This window comes from Coccidioides posadasii, chromosome 2 (assembly GCF_018416015.2).
Source record: "Coccidioides posadasii str. Silveira chromosome 2, complete sequence".
NCBI classification, from domain to species: domain Eukaryota; kingdom Fungi; phylum Ascomycota; class Eurotiomycetes; order Onygenales; family Onygenaceae; genus Coccidioides; species Coccidioides posadasii.
The window spans coordinates 833749-856576 of record NC_089408.1 but is presented as its reverse complement, the minus strand read 5'-3'; the positions used below and the strand labels follow the sequence as shown (position 1 = coordinate 856576).

Sequence of the window (22828 nt, the reverse complement as noted above, 5' to 3'; positions counted from 1 at the left end):
ATATATACTTTCTCATTCTTCAAACAAGATGAAGATCGCGACCCTCCTTTTGGCAGCGGCTTCCGCTGTCCTGGCCGCCCCGGCAGCTGCCCCAGCTCCTGCCCCAGAAAGCGAGCTTGCAGCCCGACAGACCAACGTCATCTACCCACACGCCACTTTCCGTTACTGGATCAACACCGGCGAGGTGAAAGAAGACCCTCAGGACCAGCTGCTCGTGGTCAAGGACGGCAATCGAAACAACGAGTCAAGCACGATCGTCACGTTCCGCGTCGGCGAAGAGTATGAGGGCCGCACCTGCAAGCTTCTCTTTGACCTTTGGGACCGCGACTGGTCAACCGGAACTCAACAGATGGATGTCTTTTCCGTCATCGACCCTCCCGGGCAATTCACCATTTTGAGCATCCCGAGCGTTCGTCCCGCATCCAGCCGAGATAAGCACAAGGGACGCATCTTGGCTCCCAAGCCCGGCAGTGCGACGTGGCTTCAGGCCTACGACGGATACCCCGAGTTCCCTTGCCCTGTAGGGAAGCTGATGGGTATTGAATTTGTTGGTGTGGGCGACCGTGTGGAAGTCCGTTGGGACATTGGTGTGACGGGACCACGCCTCCAGCCATTGTAATGACATGAAGCGACTTGAGGGAAACGGGGGGATGGAATAGATAGAAGAAGACTGCTTTGCTTCTTTTTTGTGCCTTTTTTTTTTTTTTCTGCGAGTGAGAAGGGCAAACAGATGGCAGGCCGTTAAATCTCATAGTATGATCAATATTGTTTATTCTGATTTGATTTTATATTTTATAATGAGGAAATCTGATGAAATTTACCAATGATTGAATTCACCATTAAGACCTATCAAGCTCAAGTAGGATAGCAACGAAAATAATTCACGATAAGCTGGAAGGCGCTGAGGATCCAAGAGTGAGCAACAAATGATCATCCCAGGCGAAATAGCCAGTGAACGTTGAGAGTGAGCTCCAGTCCGGCCTGCATTGAAAGAAAGACCGGTCACAGGCTCTCATGGGCTGTCCCCTAGACTCCCTGCCATCGCCATCGTCCACCCAAACGCATACAAGGCGATGTCCACCAGCCAGGCGGAAAGCAAACAAGCACAACAGGACAAACAGGGCAAACAGGCAAACGTGTGGCTGACAGTGCAAACAATGCAAACTCTCACCGATTAGGTAATTGCCACGGTTCCTGGCGGCGCTAGGCCCAAACAGGCAGGTCCGCGGCCGGGAGATGCCCGAAACTCGGCTTAGCATTGGCTGGCGAAAAGTTTTCGGGCAAACCTTCAATTTTTCACTCTTTTTTTTCTCCGAGAATTAGAGGACAAGACAACAACAACAACATCATCATCATCATCGCTGCCGCCCAACTCCTTCGCTCCGTCCTCCTGCTTTAACCTCTCCCTCAGGTCCCTCTTTTTCTTTTAGTCCTTCACTCCCCACTCTCTTCGTGGTTTTCGTGTTTTAGACCGTCGCAATGGCTGCTACCGGATCCCCCAAGTTGGACAATGTCGTCCCCATCGCTCCCCCGGCTCCCCAGATGAGCGGACTCCAGCTCTACTCCAGATTCGCCTTCGCTGGTGCCGTCTGCTGTTCGGTTACTCATGGTGCCCTCACTCCTGTTGATGTGTACGTATCCCTGTGTTTTGCTGCTCCCGTTTTGCGCCTTGTCACGCTCTTGGGGAACTCCCTGCTCTTCCGCGCCGAGACTTGCCGTCGCTAACTCAGACGGACGATATGTAGTGTCAAGACAAGAATCCAACTCGACCCAGTCACCTACAACAGAGGCATGATTGCTGGATTCAGACAGGTCGTCCAGAATGAGGGTGCTGCTGCCCTCATGACTGGCTTCGGTCCTACTGCCGCCGGTTACTTCTTACAGGGTGCACTCAAGTTCGGCGGATACGAATTCTTCAAGAAGCAATCTATCGATCTCCTTGGCTACGAGACGGCTCGCGACAACCGCACTGCCGTCTACCTTGCCTCTTCTGCCCTCGCTGAGTTCTTCGCCGATATTGCCCTCTGCCCCCTTGAAGCCACCCGTATCCGTCTCGTCTCTGAGCCAACCTTTGCCTCTGGTCTCCTCGGCGGTTTCAGCAAGATCTTGAAGAACGAGGGTGTTGGCGCTTTCTACTCGGGTTTCGGTCCTATCCTCTTCAAACAGTGAGCCCTATCAGCAACCCACCCCCACACGGTTCAAAGCTGCTAACCTGTATGTAGGGTTCCATACACCATGGCCAAGTTCGTCGTCTTCGAGAAGGTCTCTGAAGCTATCTACGGTCAATTGGGCAAGGACACTCTCTCCGACGGTGCCAAGACTGGTGTTAACCTCACCTCCGGTTTGATCGCCGGTCTCGCTGCCGCCATTGTTTCCCAGCCTGCCGACACTATGCTCAGCAAGATCAACAAGACCAAGGGATTGCCAGGAGAGAGCACCGTCTCCCGCCTTATCAAAATTGGCGGTGAACTTGGCCTCAAGGGTTCTTTCAGCGGTCTTGGTGCTCGTCTCTTCCTTGTTGGCGCTATCACTGCTGGTCAATTCGCTATCTACGGTATGCTTCCCCTTATCGCTGTTGAACTTGAACGCATTCTAATTTACCATCTGTGTTTAGGTGATATTAAGAGAGTCCTCAATGCCACTGGAGGTGTCGAGTTGGCTAAATAAACGGGCTTTCTGATGCCTTTCGCCCAAACCTCCCACCATATCCGACGATACCAACTTTTTTTCCCGAGTTAAATTAGACCACTGTCCCAGCTGCTCCTAGGTTTTTGAACCTGGTTTTCTAGATTTGTTCCCTAAAGAAATCGATGCGCCAGCAGTTGCTTTTTCAAATAGAGCTACTACCCCCCCAAGTGATTGTACCGTTACATGTATGACCACTTTGTACAATTCGGACACCTTTTCTTCGAAAACAGTTTGTGCATCTGAGGGCTGGATTGCATTGCATGTGGGATAGATTCTTGTTTTGGACTCAAAAGATACTTCTTGTGTGCACAAAAGACGCCTTTTTTTTGATAGAGCTTTGATCTACTTTGTTGTTTGGTTCCTTTTTTTTTTTTTTTTTAATTATTTTGGAAACGTTCTTTAGCAAATTAATGACTTCGTTTATGTTTCCCTACCTCGACCGCATTCGATTTCAAGTCCGGGAATCTAGGTGCCCGATTTGCCGAAGCGAATGGAAAGAAAATTGTAACATGAGGTGCATATTAACCAATTGGTGCCGTGTTGATATAGAGCGTATGGATAGAGTCAAGACCTGGGCAGCAAATATCACTTTAGGGGCCTCCAAACTCTTTACGGAAAACACATTTCCCGATTTCTAAACAGCTCATTGTTCCATTTCAGTGTCTCATTCGAAAATCAGATGTTCACTCGCCCAGTCCCCAATATTCAACGATCTCCAACCTTCTCTCTCCTCTCGCACCTTCGAAATGGAGTAGAATTGTTTCTGAAATCTTCGGATACGCCTTGTGAAATGACGAGATCATTCCCAGTGATACTATAAGTTATATCGTAAATACATGGTGGGTAAGTCGTGTCGCGAAGCCTTCTGGGCAGCGTAAGGCGCACGAGCTTCTCAGAAAAAAATAATGAGAGATGATGCGACAAGCAACTGGCAGGTAATATTGTTTATCACAGATCCTGCCATCAGAGCAAAGAGATTGCACAGAGCTATAGACCCGAATAAGTCCAGAGGAATGCTGGCCTTTCTGCGACAGCGTTGAGAACTTAGTATGCCAACGCCTTGGATTTTGACAAACCCGACAGAACCTGCTTCATCAGAACGCACTTTGTAGAAAGGAATACTCCGTACGGAGTGATGCTGAGGATATCATCTCATACCTCCAGACAGCCGTCTCCGCGATCCAAGTCAACTTGCGTCATTGGAATGTCAAGGGGACCGAAGCCCGGATAGTTGGTAAGTTATTAGCGTTTGGTTGGCGAGCGACCTCCGAGCTAACCAGATGTTTTACCACATCATCATTCTTGCCAGCTGGAGTCAACCTGCAGTGACATGATACGAGCCCAGCGTGATACAAGACATTGTCCAGTCTCATAGCTATCTTGTCTTGGGTTTCATCTCGCCAGACACTTCAGCTATAACCGCTGCAATCTCCCAGCTTACCACTTTTACAGCATATGGAGTTATCGGTATAGAAGTACCCTGACAATGTCCGGTGCCGAAACCAGCACGGCCGACTTGTCTTCGGCGCAGCAGGAAGCTTTGCAGACGTACATCGCAGTGACCGGTCAGGAACCTTCGGACGCCATACCACTTCTCCAACGCTCCGAGTGGAATGTCCAGGTGAGCCTACAGTCTCAAATCAGCCAAAATCCCAGGGCCGTATCAAAAGGGCCTGCCTGGGTCTGACCAGCTTCATAGATTGCTATTACAAAATTCTTCGATGGCGAAGGCCCTGATCTCCTTGCCGAAACTCAAGCTTCGATCCCTCCACCTGCTCCTCGAGTCGCGCAAAACTTGATGAATGACCTCGACGCCTTCCCCCGCCCATCGTCTCTCACATCTCGCGGTCTACAGGCCGCACCAAGAATATCCACACAGCCGAGCGAACCAGCACCTTTCCGGCCCCCTTTCCTCCTGGCGATCCTTTTCTCGCCTTTCAATTTCCTGTATCGAATACTGGCAAGCTCTCTTCGCCTCTTTGGAACCTTTTTCCCCATCTTACCTCGGATGTTAAATAATCTTGCCGCGTCGACGATCCAGGACAAAGGCACCAGTGGGCGGAGATCATTGGGCCCGAAAGACACGGCAGTACGCTTCATTCGCGAGTTTGAGGAGGAATATGGGCCAAATTCCTTACCTTGGTTGGACAGTGGGTACAACATGGCGTTGGAAAAGGCCCACAGGGAGCTGAAGTTCTTGCTCGTTGTCCTGCTATCACCGGAGCATGATGATACGAACGACTGGGTTCGGGACACACTTCTCAGCGAGGAAGTACGGGAATACTTAACCGATTCCACGAATAACATCTTGCTATGGGGTGGTAACGTTCAAGATTCTGAGGCATACCAAGTCGCCAATTCTATACGCTGCACGAAGTTCCCGTTTGCTGCATTGATAGCCCATACTCCAAGCGTCTCGTCCACTGCTATGTCCATTCTGGCCAGGATCCCGGGCTTAACGTCATCCTCGGGTTTTCTTGAAAAGGTTCGAGCAGGTGTAGATCAGGGAAAAGCTGCCCTTGATAGGGTTCGTTCGTCCAGAGCAGAACAACAAGCTACCAGAACACTCCGAGAACAGCAGGACTCTGCGTATGAACGCTCTCTCGCCATTGATCGGGAGCGAGCCCGACAACGTAGGGAGGCAGAAGCTGAGAAAGCGCGATTAGAGAAGGAAGAGGAAGAAAGACAAGCTGCTGCCGAGAAACTCGCTCGCAACCTAGAGCAGTGGAAGAGATGGCGCGCCCAATCGATTCCTGCTGAACCACCGGTGACAGATAAGGAGGCGGTACGGATTAGCCTTCGATTGACCTCCGGAGAGCGAGTGGTTCGCCGGTTTGATGGGCATGCCGATATTGAGGAGCTATACGCATTTGTGGAGTGTTACGACATCCTCAACCCGGAATCCAAGGAATCCGCCTCCTCTGCGGTGGAGGTGATGGAGCCTGAAGGCTTCGAGCATAAATATGGCTTCCGTTTGGTCTCTCCTATGCCTCGTATCGTATACGAACTCGCTGCGGGAGGTTCAATCAAGCAACGAATCGGCAGAGGGGGTAATTTACTGGTGGAAACGATAGACGACGATGACTCTTCCGAGGGCGAAAGGTAAAATTCTTATATACTGGAACCATAGAGCCTCTGCATTGTATAGCCCGTCGCTGGGCTTAGTTCTAATGGAGTTAGGGGGTTAATAGGGGGATACAGCTTGGTCCTCCATTTTTTTATTTCGCTGTCCGGTTTCTGATTATTGCTTTGCTCGAAAGACTGCCATGTTCTGCTTATGGGATTTCCATTCTGACGTGTTATTGTTATAATATGCGTCTAGCGTTCTATCAATGCTCGAGCCATATCCGAAGTTGAGGATTGCGTCTAAGAAGTTATTTCTAGCTCAAGTTGCTTCGTTCACAATACTCTACGCCTTGCCTGATTAAGTATGCCGTCCATCTAGTCATCGAGCGAGAGGCCCGGCAAACCACCCAAGTTTGCTTCACAGAGAACGCTCATCCTTGAACACATCATCAACTAGAAACAGGAACCGGATACGGTCTCATCCCTTCGGTCCCCAATATAACCACAACAGAATCTGCCCCTAAACCAAGCAAACCAGGATCCGAAGCCGCAATCCGCTGAAGCGCCGCTAGTCCCGCCGCGCCGCACGGGCCCAGCCGGATATCCTGAGATGCCAGATACTCCACAGCTCGGTGCGCCTCGAGATCAGACACGGTGGTGCTGGCATCGACTCCGGCGTGGAGATCGGGCCAAGCTGTTAGCGAGACGGTTCCGCAATCGAGCCCATTCATGATGGTCCCTGTGGTCTGGAACGGGGTAAGTTTGCCTGCGACGAGGCTGGCGTGTAGACATGCGGCGGTGTCCGGCTCGACGGTGAGAACAGACACGGGTGGTTCTACTGATTTGCAGTGGGAGACGACAGCGTGGGCGAGTGAGCCCACTCCAACGGGGGTGATGAGGAGTGTAGGTGCCAGAGAGCGGTTCCTGACTTGGGAATCGATTTCGTCGAGCATGGTAGAGTATCCCTCGACGATCCAGCGGGGGATTCTCTCGTAGTTTTCAAACGAAGTGTCTTGAACCAAGATTCCATTGGAACACAACTTGGCCTGCTGGTCTGCCGCGCGAACAGCGGTGTCGTAGTCGCCCTCTATGGCGGTCACGTTGCACCCTTTCTCGCTGGCGATCAAGTCCCTGGTATATTCGTCGAGGCACCCGGGAATGTATATCTCCGCACTGATGCCTAATAGCTTCGCCATTCTCGCCACGGCTCGCCCATGATTGCCGTCCGTTGCCGCGAAGAGCCTGATCCCTTTGGCTTGAGCATCATTGGCAAGATTGTCTAACCGGGCCTCATCTAGTGGGAGGTCTAAATGATCCGTCACAGCTCGAAAGGTTCCCCAGGAGGCGCCCAAGATTTTAAATGAAGGCAGGTCAAATCGGCTGCTTTCATCTTTGATAAACACGGCCTTGATCCCTAGGGACTTGGCGACGTCGGGAAGAGGGATGAGTGGTGAGGGGGAATATGATGGAAGTGACTGGTGGAACTTGTGGATGTGAGATGAGTTCGGGGAGCGGGACGGAGGGATCTTGTAGGTTCTTGCGTGAGGATTCGTATATGTGGGGCTGTTTTCAGCAGACATTTTTGTGATTCCAGGAGAAATACTATCCAGATCTCATTCCTGAGAGGACTGGTTTCCTGTGTTTTGATAGATGAGGTGACAAATCCGCGCCCTTCACATCACCGGGTCCTTGGCGAGTTTGTAAAGCGTTTTACTCCACCAGGAGATTTATCATCAGAGAATAATGGCATGTCTTTCTAAGTGGATTTTGCAAGAGGTTGGCCTAAAGCTGATTCCAGATTTTTTGGTGGGAATCCTTGAATGTGTGGATATGCCGCTTCCTGGCATCAGATAGTTAATTAATGATTTGTCGGTGACTTTACAGGGCCCCAAAAATCGCATGTTGCACACTGAGTTGATTGCCATTGTTTACTCCAAATTCTCTCTGTCACCACTCCTATTTTGTGCTTCAGGAGTACCATCATGATAGCCAATCATAGGCCTATCTCCATCTGTGCGCTGTACAACTCCGGTGCGTTTCTCGAATTGCAATAATCCGGAACAGTGCATAGGCCACCACTAAAGTGGAAACAAATCTACCTGTATCTGTCCTATAAGTGGCCCCTTTTCCTCACATCTACCGTTGGCTCCCAGCTCGCATCGAAATGCGTCCACGAAAAATTGTGCGGATGAGGTAGCAATAAATGTCTCCTAGATCACCAGACTTTTTGCTCATTCCTCTTGCTGTACAAAAGGATTGGCTATCTCTTCACTTCCATCAGCAGGGGAGATTAGGACTAGCAGCGTTCCACGTGCAACAATCAGGCCTAGAGAGCGGGTTGTCTCGTTGCCCTCGTCATCTGGTCTAATTGTTAGCTGTGACTAATAGGTCTCGGGCGGACATCGTAGGCATATGCGATAGGATCCACTTACCACGCATGGTTTCCTTTACTTCGTCGAGGACGAGATTCATGAGTTGGTCGTACCCTTTAAGGGTGCCAGTAACTGCAATCAGATATGCAGGTCAGATTGCTGATGCCCTACAGGCCGAGGCAATAAAAGACTCGGGAGCCCAATCAAGTTGCAATGCTTTGCAGAACCGTTTGGCCGTCTGACATGGTCCCATGTAATTGGTGTATTCAAATATCAAGACCAAGCAACGACGGAACCGGAAGCAGAAAGAAGTCCACTGCGCCACAAAAGCAAGGGATTCGAGGAATTAAAAAAATAAAAATAAAATAAAATATCAACAATAGGATGTGATCCTGAACCCTGCCCTTTCATAGACAATGTTTGATATTCTCCCCAACCAATGAAGAGAGTGGAAATGCATGATGGAACATGGCGGAATCAAAACTGGACGCATATCTGAACAGCAAGAACGACAACTCACCTTCTCTTCCACCGCTGAACTTCACATGGACCTCCTTGTCCATATACTTGGTCAAGTCCAGGATGTTCTCTTTCTTCGGTTTCTCCTGCTGCTGGCCTTGCTGCTGTTGTTGCTGCTGGTAGCCTGCACCGCCACCAGCTGCACCGCCACCTCTTCCACCTCGCCCGCCGCGCCCTCCGCCGCCCCGGCCGCCAGAGCGAGAGAAGCCTCCGCGAAAGGAGCCCCGTTCAGACATTTCGCGTTCCCTGTGTCCAGAATGGGGGCCAAGCGGAATTCTACCGTGTTTCGAATTCTCGGGAGAAATTTGATACTCTGGAAAAGAAATCTGGGCAGCTAGGGGGGAAAGGATGTGTATATGATTGGCTGGGAACGGGATATTGAGGGAGGGGAGGGGAAAAAGGGTATTATGTATGAAAAATTGCTCCCAAATTCGCAAATATTGCCTGAACTGCGTGTAGGTCCAGAGCTGCTAGTGCTGCACTCCTTGCCTTCGATGTGCTTCTCCTCTTTGTGGACAGCTTTTGCGCGGTTTCACAACGGCCTGCTGCTCCGTCGCAAATTTGGGAAGTTGGGCAACCATAGTGACTAAGCCAATCCCAGCTCGAGCCCTGGCCGCTTTTAGTAAACCCAGCGCCCGCAAATACAGCACCGATACAAGACAACTTCGATACATGACGGTATGGTAACGGTATTCTTTGTTTTGACTCCGGCGCCATTGAAGATCTCCCGGTTTCCAGGCTGAAGGGGTGAACTTTGCTCCATAAACCCCCAAAGTTTACCGCTGTCCTCCATCCTCAAGCACGCGCGCAACCTCAACAAGCCTCTTTCTAATGGGTATCTTATTTCATCCTACAAGCTGCTAACAGGTACGCAGTATCTATACAAACAACGCTAGGGCAGCTGCTCCGGCTGTGGCAGTCCCCACGGTCACCAATCCTGCCTGAATAACCGCCTTGTTGTTCAACAGCTTTCCCCATGACCAAACCATATACTTTGTTCCATTCAAGCAATGAAACAAAAACGGCCATGCAATGCTAAACTTGGCTGCCGCTTTGGTAGCAAAAGGCAATGCGCCAAATGCTGCAGCAAGAGAGGCAGATGACAGATCCCAGCCCAGGTACGGGGAGACAACGTATGCCGTGCCGAAGAGGTAGAGCCCCCCGGAAAGCATCATTCCTGTGAGACGTTCAAGGGAAGATACGACGGAGGTTATCTGAAATTTGTAGATACTGAGATGGGGAGAGACGGGACGGTTCAGTCGCTGGGCGGCGAGGATTCTCTGGCCATCTTGAGGTGTTCTCACCTCCGGGTTCCCTTTGGTGGATTCGAATCTGGGCGTGTTAGAATGACGGAAAAAGGAGGACCCCACAAACCCCCCGCCCCCGCCCCCTCCCCCCGACTTACCGGCGCTGATTTGGGACGACAATGGTCCTTGGAATCCTGGCCGCCTGCCCGGCAGCGAGCCGAGAGAATCGCAGAGGCGAAGGTGATACTGATATTGTTAGTCATTGCACGGAGTACCCTTTCCTGGCGCTTCGTAAGTAAATGATTGGACAGTTAGCGTACATATTCGTAAAGTCATAATGTCACTTCGGTCAGCCTTTGACGGAAGAAAAAAAAAAGAAGCGAATGATCTCAACAAGGCAGATCGTAATGAGACCGTCGGATCTCCTGAACTATAACTAACTAGAAGCTAACTATGCTGACTAATACCTAAACTAACTAATACACGTGACACAGATTATTTAGTCCGTTTAGTCCGCGGATGTTCCGGAGCTGTCGATGTACTGCCCGTGCGGAGGGCCTCCGTGCCTTTCACAACAGCAACGGCGTTGGCCCACCCCTGTGGCACTTCTGAGGCCATACTCCGTACATAATCGTAATTCTGACCCCGACTGCTCTCCGTGGCCGAGACCCCAAAAGTTACACAATAGGGTCTTTGTAATACATAGTAAGGTACACCATCTACAAGTATTAATCTGATAATGCAAGCGAAGAAGTGTGTTTTGCAGTCTTCATTTTAAATAACAATATGTAATATATACTGGTATTTTTCAGAGGTGTTTATTGTGTAAGGGCCAAAAACACCCGAGTCACGTGGTAAAATTGGTGGCGGACCTCAAATTGCGCAACGTCGTCGTCGTCGTATTGTATTGGTAACGCCCTTCTCCATGTTTCGTACGGGAGGCGCAGTTATTTCGAGAATGAGCCGCCTTTGTCGGGGGGCCTGGATTTAGACGCACCGACCATTCACTGACACGAAGGGCGAGCAACCTTGAAAAAGCTGCCATCAACGGGATTTAATTGGATGGCTGGCCCGCGACGCTGCGGAGCTGGCCAGGCTGAACACGCCACGACATGAGAGTGATTGAGGGCGGCAACGAAGACGAAAGACTCACTCGAGAAGGTGTTTTCAGCCTCTGATCTCGACTAGGTAGTTACCCGCGGCCTAGCCAACCCAATATCAACGTTGTCGGTCGGAAGATTGGACCCTGCTACATGAATCCCCTTCTTCTGCTCGGGTCCAAATGTTCGTCAGACGGGAATTCCCGAGTAAGTCATTACTTGGGTCCCAAGAAAATGCAAGGGCATTCCGGTAACACATTGTCACTGAGAATATGCTCAATTCATCTATCAAAGGCCTAGTCTCGGATGTTTTCCGGTTAATCGAGACTTCTCTTCTCCCGCAACCTAGCTACCTAGCTGATTCAGCTTTCGGGGCTCGTCAACCAGAGATGAGAGTTAATGTTCCATCTTTTGGAGCTGCAAATATAGAACCAGGAGAACTGGTTGATCTGAGAGATCTTTTTGAAACAACACCACTTGTTCCAGGCTCTTCCTACCCTTGACGAAAAGGATTATGGCCACTAAGGCCGATCAAAAAATTTGGTGTATTTCTAAAAAGGAAAAGAAGAAAGAGGGGGGGGGGTTGGTTTTGTGCGCTGCGAAACAAAGTGCTTGTCCTCAATACTTTGAAAGTTCACCGGAAATGTTGCCCAATCACTGTGGAGCTAAATGGTTGTGAAGGGGATCAGGAGCAGCCTGAGAGAATGGCAAAGTGGGATGGCATTCAAGGGCGACGGAAAGAACTGCAGATGCGGAGCGAAAGTGAAGTGCGTAGACAAGAGAAGTAGTGACCAGCATATGCGCCGTGAAAAGACACCTTATGAATAAGGGTATCTCTGCGCGCTTTTGCTTGTGGACTTGAAGGGGCGGAGTTAGCTGCGGTGCAGGTATCAGGCCCCTACCCTTCCCAATACATGCCGTCCGACGTAGAGACATTGGGTATCGCCATCACCCGATTACAGTACGAGTATGTGGTGCCGCAGCTCAAGAGGCTAAGCATGGAAAACCCTCGGTAAGCTCGACAAGATGGGTTCGGGAGAAACGAATCCCATCCCGCGAATATACTATATGCAGCTCGTCATTCCGTACTCCATACATGGTTCATTTGAAGCCAAATTATTCTCATCCTCCGATATGGAACTGGGGGACGGACCGTAGTTAGTGAAGACAGTTTGGAACTTTATACCACGGAAGCTCTGTGCGGTGTAGGCTGAAACTTCGACCACACACCTGTTCGGCGGCCGAGGAGGGCTGTGCGCAACTGGTTTACTGCGCGTGCCGTAACTCAGCGAATCGGCCACGTGAGACGCTAGAACCCTTTTGGGGAGCGGAAAGGACCGGGCGGGATTTGCTGGGTCACGGGCTTTCCGCCGAATTGCGAGGGCCACAGCACAGCGCCAAAAGGTCAAAAGAAAGGAAAGGCGAAGTTGCTCGCAAACAAGGCGCAAGGCCCCCCCCACCCCGTCGCACGCGGCACGGGAATGTTCTCATGGGAGATATTCCTTAAGATACACTTGCCACTGCACTCATGCCATGAATGGTGTCCGTGGGAAGCAACTACGGAGTAACTACTCTGTACTCCGTGCATACAAGTTAACAAATGACTCCAAGGCGGGCAGGTCAACGCAGCTTGGTAATATTATGTGTGTGAATGCTGACGGGTGCGAGGCTGGGCTTTTTCAACGGTCCTTTCGGCAAAGGGGACCATGATTTCCGATTTCCAGTTGCCGATGTGTCTCTCCACCCCTCTTTCATCGCAAACCCTTGGCAAGTTTGCTTGGGGGATCTTGCGGCATAAATAACCAGGGCGGTGTCGACCTCCGTGTCTCGAGATTCGCTCGAGTCTTTGATACCGAGCACACATTATCCATCTGGCGGTTACCTCTCCCTGGTATGAGACTCGTGCCCAAGTGCGCCTTGAAGAGATATGGGTATTCCTCCGTCCTGCCCCAAAAAAAAAGGGTCCAGCTCGGGGGGGGGACGATCGCACAGTGCTGGGTGGCTGAGGCTGTTCTTGACCGGGGGGGTGCCGGTAACTTTTAGCGGTGTAATGACGCGGTAACAAAACAGGGGAGGAATTGACGGGAGGATTGATTCCGGCGAATCACGCTCCGTTCCTGTTCTCAGAATAGACGTATCGTGTAATTGGCGTCGTGTTTTCCGTTCCGTCTTTTGCAAAGCGGTAACTAGGCCAGTCCAGCCAATGATCGTCCCTCGAAGCGCGGTCAAATGTGGCACAGACATTTCTTTTCCTTTGAAACCGACAGCTCTTTTGGTTTTGCAGCCTTTTCCCCCCCCTGCTAGCACCGGACAGTGGGTTCTGGGACCTCATGCTCCAGTCCACAGCCCAAAAGCTCGGTTTCCTGCCGTATTGCCCGTGTAATGATACCGTAACCGCACCTTCCCTCCCTTACTCCACTCCTCCCCCCTCTCGCTCTTTCCGTTGTCATTTTTTTTATTTTATTTTTTTTTCGCTGTCGCTCTCTGCGTGCTTTCCTGAAGCAGGGCCTGGCTTTTGCTTTCCCGCGAACTCTAATTCCGTTTCCCTCCCAGCTCGGTCGCTCCTCCACTCCCACTCCCACTTCCACTCCTCCTCTCCTCCCTCTTCTTCTTCTTCTTCTTCTTCTCCTCCTCCTCCTCCACCACCTCCTCCTCCTTTCCCTCCCTCCACCTCTTCGCTCACAGCCATTTTTCCACCTCCCTTTGCGCATCTTCCTTCCCTCTCTCTCCTCCCTCCGTACAGCGCTCGACTGTCCAACTGTATTCATACTTCCTCTGCTAAATTTAACTTTCCCCGTCGATTCATCCGCCTTGTTTTCACCACTCTCACTGTTCCGTCCCGGCTCCGCCAGCCTAGTAACCCCAACACTCCGTACTCCGATTCAGCTTCAGAGGGCGCGCTGTTGGCCTTGCTGCACCATCCTAACTTCGTTTGGGGGTCAGGTATCTCGGCGCGCGACCGAAGCCTGAGCCGGTCTCGTCTACAACCGTAGCTTTGCAGCGACACACCTTCCCATCGGAAGGGCCGCCACCTCTACCGATGAACATGGCGGACTCCGCGAATAAGCGCCCTCGATCTCCCACCGGTGACTACCCTCCGATAGCTTCCAAGATGCCGAAGACATCGAATCACCTTCAGATCAACTACCTCGCGCGCCAGTACGCGGAAAATCTCCCCCTGGTCTCTGCCGAAGACACCCTTCCGTCCATCCTTCGGCTCATCGGCGAATACGACGGCGTGCTTCAGCGCCACGAGAGCATCGCCGGAAATCTAGGTGCATGTCCTCTCGGCCCCATCCTCGTGAAGCGATTCGAGCGCCTCTTCGACAGCCCCCCTCGTGTGCTGAAATCTAATGGAAAAGAAGGCACTCATGTGACCTGGCTGGATGTCGTCGAGTTCGCGAAGAATAAACCCGAGCAGTTCAATTTGGAAAAGACCAGGAATGGCGTCCGAGTCTGTCAGATCTATATCAAGCAGAGTCGCGTGGAGATCTCCGAAGAAGACTATATTTTGATTGCTTCCGGCATGCCACAAAAGATGATTCCGCCACAGCCCATCAGCGAAGACGAGGAGAAGGAGTTAGGGTCTTTGGAGATCTTGGAAAAGAACTTGTCCCATATCATTCAGTTGGCAGACCAAGGTAAGCGGGGATCCCTTTTTGATCTGAAAGCTTTCCTTGCGCATCTAACCTTTTACAGTGTCCGCTCGCGCGAGACAGTTGAACCATCGTCTTAAGAATCGGAGAAATGCTATTATTACGCGACGAGAGAACGACGCTGTTTTAGCAACCCAGGGCCAACGCGCGCTCAGTCCCTGGAAAGATTCCAACGGTGCCACAGCTCCCGCGAATGGTCAATCGCGTCCACATTCACCAACCTCGGGTTTTGTGGCTGTAAATTCGCGTCCGGAATCCCACAATGACCATATCGTGTCGGGCAGCCACTTCACGTTTTCACAACCAAATACGGATAATGTAACCATAATCAATGGCACCTCGATCAAAGGAGCCTCACCTAGCACGAGAGCGGAGCTGATGAAGAAGTTCTTTACCACATCAGAGCGCAGACTTTATCCCGACGAAGACCTAGTGAACGCAACTTCCGGTCGCCAAAGCTCAAGATCATCACGGCCTCGTGCATCTGATCCTGGAGAATACATGGGACCATACGCACCGGTAGCCATTCCTAACACTCCATCATCGCTTCTGCCGCAGACGAAGTCCACTAACCACTACGAACGAGACGATGGCGGACCGTACAAAGGCGAAATGGTGAGCAGAATGGAGACACTACAGCGGGGTGAACGTGTGCTTCCACCGTGTGATCGCTGTCGCCGATTGCACATGGACTGCCTAAAGAATTTGACTGCTTGTATGGGATGTACAAAGAAGCACGCCAAGTGCTCCTGGAAAGAGGTTAGATTAGAGGAGCTTCGCGACCTATATCCTCGTAAAAGCCAGGAAATTGCTCAAAGCACCACCTCGGACAGGACTGAGATCGTGGAACGCACGAGTTCGTTTAACCCTGTGAATTCCGAAGGACCAAACCCTACTACCCGACCAGCGTCGGAGCCGCAACAACCCTCGAGGTCCTCGCCTCCCCAAAGATCGCAGAGTGAAAACATGGTTTCAAGTGCTGGTGATGCCAGACGACAGGAGCCTCGGTCGGCTGATGGTCATGGCACCAATGGCAACCGCGTGGAGGCTGAGGACCCGGACGCTCCGGATCCCCTCGCTCAAGCGATCATGGACACAGTAACGCACCACCAGGCCCGTACCGCTGCTGCAGAACGCGAACGAAGAGAAGCTGAAGCCCAGCATGCGATGGCGAAGTAAGGTGGCCCTGTAAATGACGAATGTTGCAACGCTTTTATCCGAGGAGTAGCCCGTTGGGTGCCATGATAGACGGCAAGAGAAATGACGGTTTTATGCCTGTTGATGCCATCACTTCCGATTCCCTTTTTTTTTTTTTCTTTTCCCCCTCCCTCCCACACCTTTTTGATGTTTGCCTTCGATGTTCCGAGAAAAATACCTTAATATCGTCGGACTTTGTGTTTCCTATCTCTATAGCTTTGACAGCGTCTCTTCTCACATGGGTCCTTAGTTGCCCCCTTTTAACTCCCCATTTTCAAAGGTTATTCCCATTTTCAGCGTGATTTGCGATGTATGTATACGGATAATTGCTCGTGGCTCGGTTTTCTTTTTAGCACTTCGAGTTCTTCAGCCCGCGAAATGTTAACAGCTCAGCTCTGGAGTGAAATCTTCAATCGAACTTGCATATACATATTCCGTACGGAGTACGGAGTACATGAACATTGTATGCGCTTCCATGTCTTGTTTCACTGCAAGAAGAATCAAGTCGCCTTCTGAACTGCCAAAGGGTCCTCTAAACATAAAGCAAATGGCCAGTCGATCGAGAGTGATTAAAATCAATGCAGACCAGCATCAGACGACCCAGACTGGGCGGACGCCGCGGATATGACTTCTTCCTGCGAAGCCGGGCTGCGGTCGAGACACTAGCCGCGACGCCCGTTGGCTGTCTAAAACTCCGCATCGAGAGCGGAATCGCGGAGACTGATCTGACTAAGCTGACGAATATGGATCGGGACTAGCGCGGAACGAAGCGGCCGGACGGGGAGGTCCGGCTGACATAAGCGCCGCGAAAAGTGCCGAGAGGGAGAGCCGCAGCGGCGGGCGGCGGGCAGAAGAAGCAAACACGCGCGACGGCGACAGCGGGGACCAGCGATGACAGACGTGTTTGTCATCCGCGGAAGGGCGGCCGTCATCGTGAGTTTCTCGGCGCTCGAGCAGCCGCTTTGGGGGTCTCCGATTCGTCCAACTACCTGAGTTTTCGCCCGATGGCGCACCGTGATATCAGACCCATCCGGAGGACGATGAGGTGTGCGACTGGCGACAGGGTGGGTGGAGGCGGGCTAAATATCTTTCCACCCCGCTCTCCAGGTTCTCCGGGATTTGCAAGACCTTTAAATTGTTGAAATTGGCTGGGAGTGCCCGCATTGCTGTCATTCAATTTCTTCTTCCTCTTGCCTCTCTCTCTCTCACTCTCTCTCTGTGTTAGTTTTCTGCGAGTCGCGCTATATACAATCGACAAGACTGTTTGCATACATATACACAGCTATCCTTGATACAAACTCGAAAGAGACACACTTGCAGCCATGGATCCCTCAAAGGTCACCATCGCTCCGTTGAAGGATCTCACCATTGAGAACATCACTGATAACACCATCCTGATCAATTCGCAATGTCCCGATGCTCGTATGAAGTACGTCATGGAAAGACTAGTCACGCATTTACACGACTTCGCCCGTGAGACAAGACTCAGCACCCAGGAGTGGATGGCCGGGTTGTTGTTCTTGACGGAGGTTGGCAAGATTTGCTCTGACGTCCGACAGGTTTGTTTTCCTCTCTTCCTCTCATCTTGGACCTGAGCGCCTTTTTTTTTTTTTTTTTTTTTAATCGTGACCCTCCCATCTAACTAGGAATAGGAATTCATCCTTCTCTCCGACGTTCTTGGCCTCTCCCTCCTCATCGACGCAATTGATCACCCCAAACCAGCCGGTTCCACTGAAGGAACCGTGCTCGGCCCCTTCCACACCCACGACGCCGAACACCTCGACTCCGGCTCCAAACTCTCACACGATCCCGAAGGCGACCCGCTCGTTGTCGTCTGCAACGTCAAGGACACCAATGGCAAGCCTGTCGAGGGTGTCAAGGTTGACATCTGGGAGACCGATTCCACAGGCCACTACGACGTGCAGCATGCCAACCGCACCCAGCCCGATGGACGAGGAGTCTTGCACAGCGATGCACAGGGTAACTTCTGGTTCAAGGCCATCAAGCCCGTTCCATATCCCATCCCTCACGACGGTCCCGTGGGCAAACTGTTGATGATGTTGAAACGCCACCCATATCGTCCTGCTCATATGCACTTCATGTTCGAAAAGCCAGGATATGACCATCTGATCTCGTACGCTCCTCCTCTGCCCCATTCAATCCTCCTTACGGGAGGAAAAAAAAAAAAGCGCAAAAAAAGGCTTGATGCTAACTTGTTTTCTAGCTCCCTCTTCCTCCGTGGTGACCCCTTCGAAAGCTCTGATGCCGTCTTTGGCGTTAAGTCCTCCCTTGTCGTCGACACCACCACCATCACCGACCCCGCAATGGCTGCTAAGTATGGTGTCCCAGTCGGCACCTCTTTGCTCGTCCACAACTTCGTCCTTGTATCCGATAAGGAGACAAAGGACCTGAGAGATAGAAATTCCACGGAGGCATTGGCCAAGCTGGGCCGCAAAGTGAAGATTGTGAACGGATTGCCAGTTCCTGATTTGGATTAAACAGGAAAATCCTTTTACAATCTTCGGGATATTATTCTTGCTTTGTTTTTTTATATTTACCTCGGGAGAAAATGGCCGTTTTCTCCTTGATGGTATGTCTGGATGATGCTACGTGAAAATGCTTTTGATATACCGGTCTGGTAGCTCTGAGATTATACCTCCCAACTCAGCTTTTTTTTAAATTTCTCCTTTTTCCTTGATATAACCACCATTCTCGATTTTGCACCACAGGAGATGGCTGGGTAATTCAAGGGAGCATTCCTGCCATAAACCATCCGGGAGTTGTGACCAGACATGACCAGCGTGACCTACTAGGCTATATTAATTGGCCAATCTCGACCGAGCACGGATCGAAGGGTGCAGCACGGCCACTTGGTTCATACAAACAAAAAGGTAATAATATTGGAACCACCTGAGGGGATATCCATCACATACGCAAATACACGTCAGACCAGAGAAATAAAAATTCACCCATCATTAATCATAATATGGACAAAAGAAAAGTGGTAACACAACATATATGCATCATTATCTCCCGATCAACTCCTCACTCTCATCCACAATTACCTTACTTTTCCCCTTTCCGGTATCAACTTTCTTCTTTTCCTCTCTCAAGGCCCTCACACTGTCCTCGTCCTCAACCCAGCCGCCACCAACATCCTCACTTGTCTCCAACACCTCCACACCAACCCTCAAGTTCAATCCCGCACTCAACGCTCTCTGAACCTTGACCTCTCTCTTTTCAGCCACAAGCCCTCTCAACACCCTGACTAGGAACCCGGAAAGGATATCCACGCTCCAGCTATCAGGGACAAGGGAGAGAACCTCTCCAACGTCGTACAGAGGTGCAAAGCGGGTGAGCAGATCGGAGGTACGTTCAATGCGATCTGATGGGTCTGTGATCTGAAGGAATTCCTTCAGGAGATGGTAGAAAAGGTCTTTTCGGTGTGGTGGGACCGTGGTTCCAGACATGGTGGAAGATGTTGGGTAGGACGATGCAAATCCTCCAAAGAGGCAATATCGGATAGCAGTGTCGTAGTCTCCAAGTCCATGGGTGAGTAAATGAAGAGCTTCGTGGTGGCGGCCTTGGCGACTCCCTAGGATGATGCTTTCGGAGACGAGTTCGTTCTGAAATGGTTTGATGCGGGCTAGGACAGTGGGGATTGAGTATGCAAGGTCGTGGGGACGGGGAGTTGATGTAAACTGGCTTCTGGACTCGCCGCCAAGAAGCTGGAGGAGTCGAAGGCGTGACTGCCACCAATGCTCGGGTGGCGCGTTTTCTGATATGAATCCTAGATATGATGGTTTGGGGGGCCGAAGGGCCCTGTATGTAGAGTATGACTCGGCCAGGGATGCCCGTGCTTGTACAGACGTTTCAAGGACTGTCAGGACCGTGTCGAGATAGTATCCGATGAGATCATCGACATATTGAGAATACTAGACATATAAGCCTCTGCGCGAGAAATTAAAGAACACGGCACACGTACATTCTTCACAAATACCAGGTGCTCCAAATATACTTGCACAGCACCTGGCGCTTTTGCTTTCAACATGAATACCACTTGCCCTGGGTCAAGTTTGACCCTGCTGGTATCGTCCGCAAAGACTTTTATTCCCAAAGAAGGGTTCCGGGCAGCAAGCCAGCAGCCGTATTCCTCGACGACTTGATTGTCTCTAATTTTCACAAGGTACTTTCGCACCTGCATTTCCGCTGCTGGGACAGTTAACTCCCCTCCGACATCCATTTCGCCCTCAATTATCCTCTTCCACGTCATAAGCACATGTTTGGACATTTTCCGGCTCTGATATAATCGGCTAAGCACGAATAGTCTTCGGTATCTCTCTAGGAGTTCAATCGCGCGATTAAAGTCTCCTTTCCAGTTATCGACCAATTTGTTTAGTTCTGTGCGCACGAAAGAGGAAGTGGGGATGTCAGTTGAAAGAAACTCGCCACCATCGATCTCTAGCAATAGGTGTAATAATGCCGCATCCACGCTGTCGAAGACATAACTTTCATCGGTGACACTTCCATAGCCTCGTTTCTTCTGCCATGAGAGCAAATATCGTACTAGCATTTCGAATAGATGTACATTCATGCTAGAAGAGACGTGATTTGTCAAGTCGTCACCCGAAGGATTGACCAACGGTTCGACGACCATCGCGAGGCCACGATTAATCCAGATTCCCTGAGGACCCTGAAGTACTTCCTCTCTCAGCAACGGGATCACGAGTAAGACGATTCGAGGATCTAAACCGCCATGGACAAGTGCAGTCTCCGTTAACTTTATCATATCCCCCATTTGCGCATCTTTGTCAGCAGAAATGAGTTTTGCAAAAAGAACCAGGCTCGCCTTCTGCTTGACATAGTTTAAACCAAGGAATTCATTTTCCGTCTTCGGCACAAGAGTATCAATTTCATCCAGCAGTTTTATTATCGCTTTCAAGTCTCCTTTCTGATGATCACTGCTTGTCTCTGGCTGGGCAAGTCGCAGAGAATTTTCTAGTTGAAGCGCTAAGGGGTTTCGAACTACACGCCATATGCAGTTGCCACCCCAGAGGAGGATATCGCTGTGGACATAGCCGAGATTGACGGCAATTTTGGCCTCTTCTTGATTTCTTTGCGCCTCCCATCCTTGCCGAAAATCAAGACCGGATGATTGCTCTATTTCCTGTGATTCAAACAACTCCTTTTCTTTTTGTAATTGTTGGATGGACGCTTCAGTCCTCGGGTCAGCACTCTCGAGTGGAGTGCGAGGAGGCGAGCGCAAAAATGACGATTTTAATCGCACCATCTGCATTATTTCTCCGACTTCGCAAAAACTCAATTGGTTTGAGCTGACTGTTTTGCGGATTCCAACACGGAGAGACAGGAAGCTGTCCAACGGGATCGATAACGACGACTTATGTCTGTCATCCCCCCCTGGATCAACATCCCACCTCTGCGCCTCGATATGTTTTGAGACCTCTCCATCATTTTCAACGCTAACCACAGCAAGGACGTATCCCTCTTCGGTATCGTTGTTGGCAATAGACTCGGTATTTTCATTATGATTATCAAGCACAATACACTCCGGGTACCTTTGGAATTCTATTGTGCCCCTTGTTCCTTCACCATCAAGGTTCACAAACATACCCACCCCGACACCGGACGCTTCGGTGCCAGTAATAAACAAGAACTCCGTAGGGGTTGGAGATAAAACATGAGGTTTGAACATGGAACTTTCCGAGGTTGATGGTGACGGTGGTGGTAGTGGTAGTGGCTTTTGGGTCGCAGGTTGTACTCCGGAGCCATTGCGGGAAGACTCAGAAGGCTGATGTGTATGGTTAGAATGCGAACTTTCTGGAGAATATATCCTTGAAACTCCATTGCTTGGTTCGGGAGTCCTCGACAGAGAACGCTCCAGGATCGCGGCTTGGGCACGGCGGACACGATCATCTGTACCACCAATAAGAGTGTTGAGACTTGAGCTCCTGGCATGTATTCGGCTCTCATTTGGTAACATATTTCCATTAGAGGGTGCCAAAGAAACGGGCGTCGGCGTTCCGTCCCTATGGGGGATATCCTCCACCCGATAGTCAGCCGGTTCCTCCGAGGAACATATCGTGGAAAGAGGTATCTTTTGGCGCCTCTCCACGTCAAGGAGGGAATAAGAATGGCCGTCTGCGACACATGCAATATTATCTCGACGGGCACCAGCAAGACAACCGGGAAACTCTATGCTCCTCACTCGTCGCGGCTCATCTCCCATCCTGACCAGCATTAGGTTATTCTGCCTCGCTATCATAATGACAGGATCTCCCGCTTCTTCCTCGTTGGCTGATTCATTAAGGTCGAGTGCTCCGATCCATGTGCAATTCCCCACCCTCGCAGTTCCGTAAGCCGGACTGAGCTCAGGAAGAGAGTAGAATGTGACGACTCCATTGCACAAAATGCACGCTTTATTTGCGCGCGGGACGACTATAATCTGCTGAACGTCCGTAGGCGTATGCGAATTTGAACTGGTTGTAGTTGCAGCAATTGGTAATCTGGATGCTAGTATGAACGTTGGCTCAGCCGTCCCACTGTCTGCGGCGTCGGCCGGAAGGGAAACGAAGTGTAGAACTTCTCCCAGAGAGGTGCCAACGTAAAGATTACCATCTGCATAAAGGCAAAATTAGCAAATACTCCCGCTCAAACTGAAGATAGGACATACTCCAGTACTCTACACATGTGATGTGAGCGCCCTCATCGCCTTGCTCTGTCGATACCGGGACGTTATCGACAAGCTGTCTGAGAACATAGGGGCCAGTCTCAGGCGGACTCAGCCGCCGACGTTTTCTGGGCCCATTAATGTCGCCATCTGCGCCCATGATCACCTTTCCCCTTGTCACCGTTGAACTGTTCCATGCGGAGTTGGTTGGTAGTCTTCCCGGTCGCAGCAGTTAACGCCGCAGGCAGGGCAGTTCACTGCAGCTAACCACGGAGGAACGTTAACCCGGATGATA

The 22828-nt window shown here is 50.8% G+C and overlaps 9 protein-coding genes across 9 annotated transcripts; 5 read left to right on the top strand and 4 right to left on the bottom strand.

Annotated features, from left to right (window-relative positions):
* Nucleotides 1–28: 28 nt before the first annotated feature.
* On the top strand, nt 29–619 carry D8B26_002790 (uncharacterized protein; the record flags this gene model as incomplete). The annotated part of the gene is made up of 1 exon (XM_003068886.1): nt 29–619. One exon carries the CDS (start codon nt 29–31, stop codon nt 617–619), a length of 591 nt encoding a protein of 196 aa, XP_003068932.1.
* Nucleotides 620–1344: 725 nt separating this feature from the next.
* Nucleotides 1345–3075, top strand: MIR1 (mitochondrial phosphate carrier protein). Its single transcript, XM_003068887.2, has 4 exons — nt 1345–1631; nt 1746–2165; nt 2223–2554; nt 2615–3075. Exons 1-4 carry the CDS (start codon nt 1480–1482, stop codon nt 2665–2667), a joined length of 957 nt encoding a protein of 318 aa, XP_003068933.1. The 5' UTR covers nt 1345–1479; the 3' UTR covers nt 2668–3075.
* Nucleotides 3076–4174: 1099 nt separating this feature from the next.
* On the top strand, nt 4175–5883 carry D8B26_002788 (uncharacterized protein; the record flags this gene model as incomplete). Its single annotated transcript, XM_003068888.2, has 2 exons — nt 4175–4309; nt 4388–5883. The coding sequence occupies 2 exons, from the start codon at nt 4175–4177 to the stop codon at nt 5792–5794; spliced, it is 1542 nt and encodes a 513-aa protein (XP_003068934.2). The 3' UTR covers nt 5795–5883.
* Nucleotides 5861–7334, bottom strand: D8B26_002787 (uncharacterized protein; the record flags this gene model as incomplete). The annotated part of the gene is made up of 1 exon (XM_003068889.2): nt 5861–7334. One exon carries the CDS (start codon nt 7332–7334, stop codon nt 6204–6206), a length of 1131 nt encoding a protein of 376 aa, XP_003068935.2. The 3' UTR covers nt 5861–6203.
* Nucleotides 7335–7985: 651 nt separating this feature from the next.
* On the bottom strand, nt 7986–8881 carry LSM7 (Sm-like protein lsm7; the record flags this gene model as incomplete). The annotated part of the gene is made up of 3 exons (XM_003068890.2): nt 7986–8113; nt 8187–8258; nt 8647–8881. 3 exons carry the CDS (start codon nt 8879–8881, stop codon nt 7986–7988), a joined length of 435 nt encoding a protein of 144 aa, XP_003068936.1.
* A 448-nt stretch (nt 8882–9329) lies between these two features.
* Nucleotides 9330–10271, bottom strand: D8B26_002785 (uncharacterized protein). The gene is made up of 3 exons (XM_066123949.1): nt 10213–10271; nt 10051–10138; nt 9330–9977 (listed from the first exon to the last, which is right to left on the bottom strand). The coding sequence occupies exons 1-3, from the start codon at nt 10226–10228 to the stop codon at nt 9524–9526; spliced, it is 558 nt and encodes a 185-aa protein (XP_065980024.1). The 5' UTR covers nt 10229–10271; the 3' UTR covers nt 9330–9523.
* Nucleotides 10272–14038: 3767 nt separating this feature from the next.
* On the top strand, nt 14039–16403 carry D8B26_002784 (uncharacterized protein; the record flags this gene model as incomplete). The annotated part of the gene is made up of 2 exons (XM_003068891.2): nt 14039–14633; nt 14692–16403. 2 exons carry the CDS (start codon nt 14039–14041, stop codon nt 15825–15827), a joined length of 1731 nt encoding a protein of 576 aa, XP_003068937.2. The 3' UTR covers nt 15828–16403.
* Nucleotides 16404–16693: 290 nt separating this feature from the next.
* Nucleotides 16694–18514, top strand: D8B26_002783 (uncharacterized protein). The gene is made up of 3 exons (XM_003068892.2): nt 16694–17404; nt 17498–17979; nt 18070–18514. Exons 1-3 carry the CDS (start codon nt 17168–17170, stop codon nt 18341–18343), a joined length of 993 nt encoding a protein of 330 aa, XP_003068938.1. The 5' UTR covers nt 16694–17167; the 3' UTR covers nt 18344–18514.
* A 153-nt stretch (nt 18515–18667) lies between these two features.
* On the bottom strand, nt 18668–22693 carry D8B26_002782 (uncharacterized protein; the record flags this gene model as incomplete). Its single annotated transcript, XM_003068893.2, has 3 exons — nt 18668–19780; nt 19831–22481; nt 22537–22693. The coding sequence occupies 3 exons, from the start codon at nt 22691–22693 to the stop codon at nt 18872–18874; spliced, it is 3717 nt and encodes a 1238-aa protein (XP_003068939.2). The 3' UTR covers nt 18668–18871.
* Nucleotides 22694–22828: the final 135 nt, after the last annotated feature.

Coding starts and splice junctions, on each gene's coding strand:
- MIR1 (XM_003068887.2), top strand. CDS start 1,480: ATGGCTGCTACCGGATCCCCCAAGTTGGACAATGTCGTCCCCATCGCT. Junction 1,632..1,745: donor GCCCTCACTCCTGTTGATGT/GTACGTATCCCT, acceptor GACGATATGTAG/TGTCAAGACAAGAATCCAAC. Junction 2,166..2,222: donor GGTCCTATCCTCTTCAAACA/GTGAGCCCTATC, acceptor ACCTGTATGTAG/GGTTCCATACACCATGGCCA.
- D8B26_002785 (XM_066123949.1), bottom strand. Junction 9,978..10,050: donor GTCGTCCCAAATCAGCGCCG/GTAAGTCGGGGG, acceptor TAACACGCCCAG/ATTCGAATCCACCAAAGGGA.
- D8B26_002783 (XM_003068892.2), top strand. CDS start 17,168: ATGGATCCCTCAAAGGTCACCATCGCTCCGTTGAAGGATCTCACCATT. Junction 17,405..17,497: donor TTTGCTCTGACGTCCGACAG/GTTTGTTTTCCT, acceptor AACTAGGAATAG/GAATTCATCCTTCTCTCCGA. Junction 17,980..18,069: donor GGATATGACCATCTGATCTC/GTACGCTCCTCC, acceptor CTTGTTTTCTAG/CTCCCTCTTCCTCCGTGGTG.